Raw genomic sequence first — 12,531 nt, forward strand, 5'->3', positions numbered from 1 at the left:
CAGCTGGCAATCCCCAGAACAAGGGTGACTGGGCTTTCATTAGCTCTGAGATCTGGAGTGAATGGGGAGTCTTACAGGAGCAAAAGGCTTCGTGATGGGAAATCAGCCCCCAAGTGCAGGGAGGCCCTGCTCTTTCTCCGTTTTCCAAGGTGATGTGCAAAGTGGGGACCTTGCTCTCTGCAGAGAACCCAGAGTCTGGATGACAACCTACAGGGATGTGTGGGGAGGGGGGCAGGGGATACTGAACTAGATTACTTAATGTGCCCATGAAACCCTGAAGCCCCACTCAACTACTTAAAATTTTAGTTGGGGAAACTGAGGCCCAGAGTGGTCAGTTGGCTGGACTTAGAGAATTAAGAGTGGAGCCATACATTAAAATCTCATCATTTATGGTAATTTTCAGATAGTAAACTGATAACTCAGTTTTTAAAAACCACTTCCAAGGAAATAAATTTAGTGGTAACATTTAACACTGACTTTCGTCAAGGCAGTGAGAACCTACTTCTCCACAGTGCTCTAGAAGGGGGAGGCAGCGGGGTCCGGGGCGCCCGCCAGGCTGACCTGGGGAGGGAGGGTGGCCGGCCGCCTGTGCAGCAGAGCCCTGCTGGTGGTCCAGCTGCCTGGAGGGTGCAGTTCAGGAATCAGTCCGGATTTCATGTGAAACAATTTTAATCATGTAAGAACCTCTCAGACATTCAAAAATCCTAGACACAGACCTCCTTTTAAAGAATGTATTTGCTTACTGACTCAGTTGATACCAGAAATAAGCAGCTGCTTGAGGACTTGTGTTTCTAAGGCAATTCAATCTTGAGTACTTTTAATGAACATAAGATCCCAGAGAGCTGACACTACATTTCACAATCTCTGAGCACTGGTCAATGTTCTTCTTAATCCTGTAGAATTTCTCCACATATTCAGAACGCCCTAACAGCTCCACAAAATCTTCATCGTGAGTGATTACCAGCAGCTGGAAGTTACGTTGCTGTGAGCGACTTTTTATTATTCTGAAACAATATATTTAGAACATTTTGTTACTAAAGAGCATAAATAACCCTTTCCTTTATTTGAAAAAGCAACTGAGGACCCTGTCAGACACATGACTGTGTGCTGTGATGACTGGCTTTTCCTGTGCCACGTGAGTGTCAGGGCCTCTGACAGCCCTGCAGGAAGTGGGAGAGGGGTGGAGTGGACCCCGACCCCCACCCAGCCAGGTAGGACTCCCATCTCCTCTTCTGACGGCAGAGTGCATGGCTTGACTCTTCACATAGATCTGGCTTATGGACTGGTAAGAATGCGTGATCTAGTTGCTTCCAGAACACAAAGTTCTTACTATAGCAGGTGGAAATGCTCTACTAAGTTTTCCTTAATGTCTATGCCACTCAACTTTAGGAGTCTGAGTTAATTCTTTGCCTGGGTTTTTCTTGACCCATCACTACTTTTCTCTGGAAGAAAAATTTTTTTAAAAGACAGACTACAGGCAAGGGGAATAACATAGGCAAGACCGCTGCCTTTTTAGGAACTCTGTCTACTTAGAACTCTGCCACCACCAGTCACTAGATGCATCATTAGTGACACATGGAGCCAGAGTGGGTGGACTGAGAACACTGCTCTATAGGCTGAGGTGACTAGCTACAAGACTGGGACCTGGAAGACTTTCTTTTAATTAACCACTGACACCCCCTTGCCTGGAGCTGGGTGCACTTGGGTCTCAAAGCACTCGCTCTTACAGGCTGGTTACAGAGGACACCTGGGAGGTGGCTGGTCAGCTCTTCTCAGGCCCTGTACCTGCTACCAGACCAGAACCATTATGTCTGCCAGAGAGTCCACCTGGAGCCAGGAGTACCTGAATGGTTTCTCAGCTTTGGGCCAAGTGCTGCCGGCACTATCCCTAGCCCAGGGCTGCCTGCCTCGCAGCCGGCCCTGCTGTGGGTGAATGTGGTTCAAAGGTTTGTGTAATTTACCCTTTCTGGATTCTACTTAACCACTAATATACTTTTCTGAATAAGAGTTGCCATCCCTCACAGATATGTGACACGTGTGAGAAGCTGGGGAGACAGTACCAAACCACTGCTGCCACCTGGGATGTTTTAGCAAGTGATGGTGACTCCTGTACATGACACGTGGCTGCTTGGTGGGTTTACAGGAAAGCCACACCAACCCAGAAACTCTCACCATGAGTTTCCCGTGAGCACAACGGGAGGTTAGGGTGTGTATGCTGCTGTTGCTCAACACCTAGTTCTTTTTTAACAAAGCTGATGAATTACTATGAAAAGGTAAACCTAACCAGCTCCCCCAAAGAAGATACATGTAGAGTGGGGTTTTGCCACAGAACTCTTTTAATCTTACTTCAAAAATTATCGTAACCTGTCCCCAAATTTGAGAAACTTACTCAACCAGAGCATGTGCAAGTGATTCAATGTTTTCTCGGTCAAGATTCGTTGTTGGCTCGTCCAAGCCTAGGATACCACAGTTCAAGCAGAACGTCTCAGCTAGGGCCAGGCGAATAATGAGCGAGGCTAACACCTGGAGAAAAGCAGCAACGTGAGCTGTACGGCACACACCCTCTCCTCATTCACCCAGGAAGGCACGCAGGCCTGGCTTCATCTCTTCAGACAGGAAAGGTCACAGGTCACTGACTGCACTGCTCTTTTGTTTGTGAGAGCCTGGCACTCTGACCAGACTCTTATGCCTTTCCAGAAGATGAAACATCAGGTGCATTATCTCAGCTTATTATTTGCAATAAAATAAAATGCTAAAAGAATGCTGATCCCCACCCCCTTCCCCAGTAACATTAGCTATAACAAAACTTGAAATCATAGCTGTGAATCGAAACACATTACCATGTATCTGTACCTAATAATTTTAGTAATGGTATAACTGTGAAAATTCACCTTTTTTATTTTCCTGATAATGAGATTCCTCAAAAACTTGGACACTACATTTTCCAGAGCCTTAGAGTCTTCCTTAAACCTCCATGTTCTGTGGTCCAAAATGAACACCTGCCTACATCACGCTCTAACCCACACACAGATGCTTGTGTATATAATTCTGACAGAGGCAGAGAATGAATGTCTGGGCCATGTATCAGGAGTGCAGAAGTATGGTACTATTTCAGCTTACCCGCAGGAAACCCAAGCAACTGAAAGTGAGGCATTTTCATGGTTCATAGAAACCTGATACTAATCCCTTAGGCCCAGCTGAAACCGTCTAAGGGCACAAGCCACACAGAGTAAGAGCGAAGGATGATTCTGGGAAGTCTACACTGCCTTTGGGTGAGCTGCCAGTCACTGCTCCCAGAATCTGTGAGTGAAGGAGTATCTGTGAGTGAAGGAGTATCTGTGAGGGAAGGAGTATCTGTGAGGGAAGGATTCAGGACAGTGCACAGCCTTTCCTTGATGCCCAGGGCAGGCCGGTGGACTGCAGAAGCCGGGCAGTGCTCAGCCCTTTGCATGGGCACTTCCTTCTGCGTTTGGACCCCACTGCTGCTGCCTCCACTCCCACCTGCTCCGTGGGTAGTCTAAGGGAGGGCATGGACCACCTCCACCAAACCATTTGACTTCTCCCCCAACACCAAGAAAGCAATTACTGCTAATTTTTATAACTTAGAGTAGCTACAGGAAATCTACTTTTGTTCAGAAACTATTTTTGAAAGTATTTTTAATCCAAAGAGACATGTTTCAAACTATATTTTCCCATTCATAATTACCACTAAAAATCACCAAAGCAAGTAGGGGATACTGATTACAGATCACAAATTTGTCTTTTTTTGCAGACTATGATTACGATAATAATCTGCAGATGCCTTAAATTGGTATAGCTGTCTGGGCTGACAATAAAATACATGCATGGAGTGTCTTTGGGTAAGAATAGAAACTACTTATGAAAATAACTCAGGTAATATGAGCATCCATTTCTAGAATTTAAAAAATTTGTTAAGAAAATCAAGGGTCCAGAGATATTATTAATATACTCTGCTTTTAAACTGAAAGAAGGACGCTCAAGACTCTGACATCTTGGGTACAAACCTGTGCAAGCGAAAGGATCAGCCTATTCCACACGGATGTGGGTCCTACTTTCCCAATTCTAAAACTCCTCTGTATTTCTGATTTGCTCTGTGCCCCACACCCAACCCAGGCTGTCTTTCCAGAGCCCCACACAGAGCCAGGCGACCTGCCTGGCAGCTGTCTCTGTACACGGTAGAGGCCCCTGTGGGTATCACGGCCTTTAGCTCAAGACCTTTCTTTTCGATGGTGTGCAGGCCTAAAGGCTAGGCTGGGTGGTGTTGGGGGGCTCAGACCTACAATGGGGCTGCATTTTCAGTGAGACTCTCACATATTGTAATGCCTCATCTGGGTCAGCCTAGGATCTGGTTTCCTAATACTGCATGTCACCAATTCTAAAATACACGTCCCTCCCCTCTTGACTTCTCTGAAATCAGGATACATCTTATAACTATAATACAATTGCTTTTTTCCTTCTTGGTGACTCATAAAATAGCTTGTGCCTGACAATCAACAACAGAGTAACCTTATTCTTATAAGGAATGCTGTAAAACAAGGAGTGGTCTTTGGCTCCTGGTTTTATATTTAGACTATCCTGTGAGACTGTTTCAGGCCCTCCTCCTAAAGGCCTACTTCCATAACAGTGCAGGAAATGCTGGTTAGGAGTGGGTGAGTGTGATGGGGTTAGCAAATCCTGGTCCACTTCACGGGGCAGCCCAGAGTGCTGTACAGAGCTTCCCATCTGTCAAGGCGGCCTTGGGTGCTTCCACTGCACTGACATGTTTCTGTCAGTCCTCTGGGTACAGGTGGCCCTAGGTTCTCGAGACACCTGCCTTTTGTCCAGCACTGCACCGTCCTCGCATGTCCAAGGCCACGTCTCCCTTCAGCATCACCACTCGGTAGTTGTAATTCCGCCGTTTATCAGAAGCCGACACGTTTTCATCAGCATCAGACCGGATTTCTATGTATTCAATGTCTGACACAGAAGGAAGAAGATTTTAGAGGAAGCTACCCTCTATAGCCTTCTGTTGTTTGCAAACATGATCAAATAAGCCTAGGAGCAGCATGTGAGGCTGACAGTACGGGGGAAACCTGACCGGCTTGGAACCCTTTCCTCTGGCTGAGAGGGTTCACACGGATTTCTGCTAGAAGCAACCCAGAAACCCAACCCTCAGTCTTGGCTCTGCCTGTCTCAGTTCCTGTATTAAGAGTTTCCTCCTGATGGTTTTCTTATCACATTTTGGCTTATTCCTATCGACACTCAACAGAACCTATTATGTCATCAGCTAAATATAATGTGCATTCTAGCCAAATATGTTAAGTCCTGTCAGGCCCTGGAATAGAAAGCTTTGCATTTTTTTCTTGCTACAAGATGTCAAGGATTCTTAGAAAACATCAAAAAGATGTTCAGTAAAGGGTCAAGGAGGTAATAATGCTGGCATGATGGAAAGCCGTGTGGGTGAGAGCTGGGGACGGGGCACTCGTGATACACCATGCTGTTACCTTGTCCACGATAGGTGCTTCGCCAAAGGTCACGGATGATTTTATTGATTTCTTCCATTTTTATACTGTGAAATTTCATTATTGCTCTAGAAAAAAAGCCAGTGGTACTTGAATGGAATAGAACATATTATTATTTATAATAGTAATATATTAAAATATGAAAAATATAATAATGTTAAGTAACCTCATAACAATACCACAAAGTAACTTCCCTAATATTTCAGTGATAAAAGTAGGCTATAGTAAAACTAGAAAAAATAAGCAGGACCAAAACCTTGCTGCTTAGATAATAATGAAAACTGCTAGTCATATTTCCAGAGCTCTAGGGTGCCTACCCTTCTCCATTTTTACTCTTTATGATATGACAAACATTTCCTTAAATACTGTAAAAATTTCAGAAAATAGATTTTAGTAGACTTTTCTTAGGCTTATTGGAAGAACTCTTTCCACGGATGCCCACCGGTTACAGAAGTCCTGCTGAATGGAAGACAGTGAGTTAGAGGGGAGGAAGGGCCCCTTACTCTGTGGGGAAAGGCCGTATCTTCAGAACTGCTGCCTCTTCCCTCTTCTGTTACTATTAAGGATCACCAAAGCCAGCCTCTCGGGCTGCTTTTATTCCTCAGATCTGTGAGCTTTTTATCTACAAAGCTTTGGTACATAAAGGGCAATTTAGAGACTTAAGCTGTGCTGAACCTCAAACTTTTCTCTTCCTAGTCAAAGAATCAGAAATGCTAACTCTAAGTATGTACACCCTTCCCCGCACCCTTGCATCACTCCTAAAAAACTAGTAGCTCTAAACACTAAAAAGAAGGAAAGAAATGTTTGTAAAAACAAATGTAGCTTTTCAAAATCTAATGCTGTTCTTACTATTGTCACCTTTCATCACAAAGCCCTCAGGTTCTTTGGAAGCAGGTTTGTGAACTAATACCGGCTGCACTGGTGACAGGCACCCGTCAGAGCCACTACCACACAAAGGATGTGAGGCGCCTTACTTCCATTTGCAAGCCTCTTATCTGATGTATACAAAAAAAGAAACTGAACGTAATACTCTGCCTCTGCACAATCATTTCAGGATCTTCTCTCTCACCAGCAAAAGAGAAAGAAATGACTCAACATAAATACATTTTAAATATCAGATGAAGGATTTTGAAGTAATAGGCTGGAAAAAACCATATTCTGTTTGTTGATGAGAATACAGCATCTCCATTTTCTACTTTACATATCTGTCTCAGCCTAACATTTTATACTCCTTTCATAGGATGGAGATGAAACTTCTGAATATCTGCTTAAAACACACACAGCCCCAGAGAATGTTTCGGGACCAGTCATGTAATTTATAGTTTCATACATTACGTTCCTGATTTTTCAGATTACATTTTTAAAAAATCATCTTTTCTAACCAGTGTCACTCCAATAAATTTAATTTTTAAAAAAGTCATCTTTCCATTCAAGTTAAAAATCTTCCATAAATAAGCATTCCCAATGCAGAGCAAGCTCAGGTGAGGCAGGGGTGCAAGGTGCAGACACAGCCTCTGCCGTGGCTCCCTGCACTGAGGGGCTGCGTTCTGGCCCATCGGTGGGTGTGCTCAGAGCACTGCAGGTAGAAGTTCTGGTCCTGAGAAAGATCTAGACCAGGCATGGCCAACAGTTTTTGCCCCCGGGCCAGATTAGAAAGAAAACTTTTTTCATGGGCCAGACGAAATATTAAAATTAAAAAATGTTAAATACAAAAACGATTCATTTAAGTAAACAAAATTTTATTATGTAATTTGTTTATGAATAAATGTGAGTGAAAAAAATTTTAATATGCAATATTATTTTAATAAAAATATAAGTACATACCATATAAATATCCAAACTGTATCGCAATCAATCGAAACAATTTGATTAATAGAATGAGCTTGAAGGGGTTATATTGCAAAACAATTACTTCGTTTTACAAACAGCCTGGACACGTTTTCAGTTATCAACTGCAGCTATTGTCTATGCTACAATGCCACTTGATTCAGCACACTTGACCACAAAAATAACGAATTGTTTGACCTTGGGTGCACAGTGGCAAACTCCACCTAAAGGAATGTGGGTTTCACATTGCCGCTAAACGTCAAACAGTTCATATCGAGTACAGATGAGTACAAAAGTTGTAAATCTTTATAATGGAATTTAAAAAAATACGTATCGCGAATCCATTCGACCAATTATTGGAAGTTAACCCTAGATTAGTCACATGCGGAATTCTTTTCCGTGTATCACTATCTTCTTAAATATCTCGATTTCCAATAATCAAAGACTCTTCCGCTTCTGAGTAGCTGAGATTTTAAAGTAGCGGAGAATATTAAAAATTTAATCGTGGGCTGCATAAACTCATTATGCGGGCTGGATTCGGCCCGCGGGCCGTATGTTGGCCAGGCCTGATCTAGAATCACCAAGGGGTGCATCAGAGAAAGCGGATGCTACGCTGGCTGTATCCTCTTTCTCGTCTGGAGCTGATAAGCCCACTGTGCAATAACTGGAGATGATTAAGGTGACTACATTAGTCTACCTGAGGGAGTAACAGTGGTAATAGTGGTTACTATTGACGAGCATTACCTTATGGATAAGAGGCACAGTCATGCTTAAACAATCATATTTTCTCATTTAATCCTTACAAAAGTACTGGCAGAGTTAGGTTGGTTATCCCCATCTTCACATTTTGAAAACTGAGATTTGATGAAGTTAGTAACTTGCTCATGATCAGAGAAAAGTGGATAGAATATTAACAGCCCTTGAATATGATCATTAAAAAAAAAACACGCAGTCAAAATGCCATTTTAAAGCCACCAAGCTCAGATAGTTTTATGAGTAAATGTTATCAGCTCTTCAAGGTACACTGGTACACTTTAATCTCAAGTATATAAAATACTACATAGCACAAGGAAACATAAGCAGAAAGGAAGAAAAAGTATAAGCCTATTTTGTGTACAACTATAAATACAAACATTCTAAATAAGATCGAATTTAGCAGTGAGGTATTAAAAAGAATATATCATAATCAAGGAATGTTTATAATAAGAAAGCAAGATTAGTACAACAGAAAATTTTTTTAGATGATTCACTGCATTAATGGATTAAAATAAAAAATAATAGATGTCTTAATAGATGTCAAAAAAGTACTTGTAATACTGAGTTTTGATAAAAATCCTCAGTGAAAAATAATAGAAAATCTTCTTACTTTGACAAAATGACTCTATCAGATATCCACAGTGACATCAAATTTAATGTTAAAATTTACAGAAGTGTTCCTCCTAAAGATAAAAACAAGAGAAAGATGCCTCTTATTATGGCTACCCTAAAATAATATCCTAGAGATCCTTAACAATTTAAGAAAAATTTAAAAAAGGAGAGTCAAAGGGGGGGGGGGAGCCCAAAACATGTCATTATTTCTGAAGGTGATATAATTGTGCACTTAGGCAATCTAAGAAATCAACTGAAAAACAAGACTAATAAGGTAGTCAAATAAAGTACATACTCAGAAATTAATAATTTTATTATCTAGTAGCAAAGTTCAATAGAAAACAATAGAAAAATGATCTTATTCACAGGGCAATAAAAACTGAAGCCTGACCGGTGGTGGCACAGTGATAGAGCATTGACTTGGGACACTGAGAACCCAGGTTCAAAACCTGGAGTTGCCGGCTTGAGTGCAGGCTCACCAGCTTGAGTGCAGGTCGCCAGCTTGAGCCCAAAGGTCACTGGCTTGAGCCCAAGATCACTGGCTTGACTGAAGAAGGCACAAATGAGAAGCAATCAATGAACAACTAAAGTGCTGCAACTATGAGTTGATGCTTCTCATCTTTCTCTCACCTTTCCTGCCTGTCTCTCACTTGCACTAAAGAAAACAAAACAGCCCTGGCCGGTTGGCTCAGTGGTAGAGCGTCAGCCCAGTATGTGGAAGTCCTGGGTTTGATCCCTGGCCAGGGCACACAGGAGAAGCACCCATCTGCTTCTCCACCCTTCCCCCTCACCTTTCTCTCTATCTCTCTCTTCCTCTCCCGCAGCCAAGGTTCCACTGGAGCAAAGTTGGCCCGGGCACTGAGGATGGCTCCATGGCCTCTGCCTCAGGTGCTAGAATGGCTCTGGTTGCAGTGGAGCAACGCCCCAGATGGGCACAGCATCACCCCCTAGTGAGCTTGCTGGGTGGATCCGGTCGGGTGCATGTGGGAGTCTGTCTCTCTGACTCCCTGCTTCTCACTTCAGAAAAATACACACATGTGCATGCGTGAAAACTAAACAAAACATTGAAATAAACTAGGAAGAAGCCTTACCAAATGGTAGAGAATCTAAAGGGAAAAGCTATAAAACTTTATTATAGGACAAAAAATAACTGATTAAATAGGGAAGACATACTGTAAGATCCAAAATGGGAGATTCAACATTGCAAAGGTGTCCATTCTCCTCAGTAATCCATAAGTAAATGATATCTAAACAAAACTCCCAACAAGATTAAAAACATTTTTAAATGAAATTCATAAGGTGACTCTAAAGTTCGTATTTCAAAAGGACAGCCTGAACAGGTGGTGGCACAGTGGATAGAGTGTTGGCCTGGGATGCTGAGGACCCAGGTTTGAAACCCTGAGGTTTCTGGCTTGAGCATGGGCTCACCACCTTGAGCGCAAGGTTGCTAGCTTGAGAGTGGGATCATAGACATGACCCCATGGTCACTGGCATGAGCCCAAGGTTGCTGGCTTGAACAAGGGGTCACTGGCTTGGCTGGAGCCCCCCAGTCAAAGCACATATGAAAAGGCAATCAATGAACAACTAAAATGTCACAACTATGAGCTGATAGTTCTCTCTCTCCCTTCCTATCTGTTCCTCATCCCTCTCTCTGTGCCCTCCTCTCTCTTGCTAAAAAAAAAAAAAAAAAATTCAAAAGGATAAAATCACAGTACTGGGACAGGAATCAAAATGAAATAAACCAAATACATACAGAACTTTAGTTTATAAATGACATTTTAAATCAACAGGGAAGGTTTTAATAGTCTTGGAGAGAGGAAAAACAAACATATTACCACCCTTTATCAAACCTCAAATAAAATTAAAACAAATTAAAGGATTAAAAGTTAAATAAAACTATCAGAATAGAATAATTTTATAATCTTAGGATTGGGGACATGCTTCTAATCAAGAACCCAGAAATTAAGATTAAAGATTTGCCTACCTAAAAATTAAAAGTCACAATAGCATCCTAAAGAAATTTAAAAACACAAACTAGAAATTACTTGCAATGTATGTGAAAAGGACTAATATCCAGAATATATATTTAAGTGGTACAAAGTATTGAGAAAAAGACAACCTAACAGAAAAATTTGCAGAGAGATATGAACAAGCAATTCTCAGAAAGAACTACAAATAGCCAACATGTATAAAACTGTTTAACCTCACTAGGAAACGGAAATATAAATTAAAGTGAGCATTCTTTGTGTGTGCAACGTATTGGCAAAAACTCCAAAGGATGATAATATGAAGTGCAGACATGGAGAAATGGGTACTTTTATACACTATTAGTGGATACAAATTTTACAAGTGTGTTTGGAAGGCAACTTGGCAATAATGTGAAAATATACATACCCTGTGACCCATTAACTATTTCTAAGAAGCTATCTTCCTAGCGTATATGTACCAGTGTGCAAATGCATCCATAGTAGCACTGTCTGTAACAGTAAACATTTAAAAGCTTCCTAATACATCCATCAGTAGTTAAAGTAGGTAACACCCATTTTATATATTATGCAGCTGTTAAAAATGAAGTACTTATATATATAAACATAAAAGATTTTCATCACATTAAGTGGCAGAAAAGCCAACAGAAAAATACCTACAGGGTTATACTATTCACATTAAAACAAAAATGATATATTTGTGTATACATACATGCAAAGGACTGTGAGGGAAATAAAATATGTTACCAATGTATTAATCCTTAAGTGACAAATAAACTTAGACAATGTCATGGAAATAAACCTAAGTCCAGTGTGAACCATGGTGATTTGCACAGTAATGGAGTAAATACAGGGAAACGTAAATATCTGTAATACAAGGTTGAATGGGTTAAGATCAGTGGTTTTCAACCGCTGGTCCGCAGACTATAGTCTGCCAGAAATTTTGTATCGGTCCACGAAAGAGGTAACCACCCTGATGTATGATTATAGAGACCCAATGATCTTAGTTGAATTTCTTTAGGCTCAGGGTGATTTCTGCCTTAGGGGTCCCTGAAACAATTCTACTATTTTCACCAGTTCCCAACTGTAAAAAACTCATTGAAAAACCAATGAGTTAAGTGGTGTAAGTTGTATAAAATGTTATGGAGTACACAGGAGGGAAAAATTACACCTGCTTGGGAAAGGTTTCATCAAGGTAACATTCCAAGGAAGAGAAATAGCATGGGAAAATGTGAGATGTCTAAAGGGAACAAAATGTTCAGCTTGCTTAGAATATAGTATTGTGAGAGGAAATGGGGAAGGCCAGGGTGGAAGTCTGCCTAAAACGAGCAGGGAACAGAGAGCACCACCATTAGGAACAGGAACCTGGTGGAAGTATAATGGAGGCAGGAGGGATAAGAAGGTGGGGACACTACTCTTATCTGACTCTGACTGAGGAGGGCTGTGGAGGACAAGCAGGTGTGACAGTGCTGTGCAGACTGGGACAGCAAACTGATGATTAACAGTCCAGGCCCAAGATGAACTTCACGCACCTTTAACACCTGGACTTTATAGGTAATTAACATTTAAGAATGACCTTGAAGGCCCACAATCTCTAGTAAACAATCATTCTGCTGAGGCAAAGATATGAATTTCATGAGCTGGAAACTTGTGGGTAAGTGGCATCTGGCTAGTTGCACCAGCCCCACCATGTGCCCGGAGTGTGCATATTGCTCAGTTCAATGCATAACATGAAGCAAGAGGTTTTGTGAAAACTGGTTCCTGTAAGAAAGTGAAAAGGTCTAAGATCTAAGAATTTAGTGGTCAACAAAATTATTTGTTCTTATATT

General features: G+C 41.5%; 1 protein-coding gene across 3 annotated transcripts in view; it reads right to left on the reverse strand.

Moving 5' to 3' along the window:
- Window positions 1-657: 657 nt before the first annotated feature.
- RAD50 (RAD50 double strand break repair protein) overlaps window positions 658-12,531 on the reverse strand; it is a 104,593-nt gene continuing 92,719 nt past the window's right edge. For all 3 annotated transcript variants that reach the window (XM_066278396.1, XM_066278395.1, XM_066278393.1), the window contains 4 exons: window positions 5,505-5,590; window positions 4,835-4,977; window positions 2,390-2,523; window positions 658-1,004 (listed from right to left, as the gene is read on the reverse strand). In XM_066278396.1, coding sequence (XP_066134493.1) covers window positions 818-1,004; window positions 2,390-2,523; window positions 4,835-4,977; window positions 5,505-5,590 — 550 coding nt within the window. In that variant the 3' untranslated portion in view covers window positions 658-817. The remainder of the gene's footprint in view (window positions 1,005-2,389; window positions 2,524-4,834; window positions 4,978-5,504; window positions 5,591-12,531) is intronic.

The sequence above is a fragment of the Saccopteryx bilineata genome, chromosome 4, assembly GCF_036850765.1.
Source record: "Saccopteryx bilineata isolate mSacBil1 chromosome 4, mSacBil1_pri_phased_curated, whole genome shotgun sequence".
NCBI classification, from domain to species: domain Eukaryota; kingdom Metazoa; phylum Chordata; class Mammalia; order Chiroptera; family Emballonuridae; genus Saccopteryx; species Saccopteryx bilineata.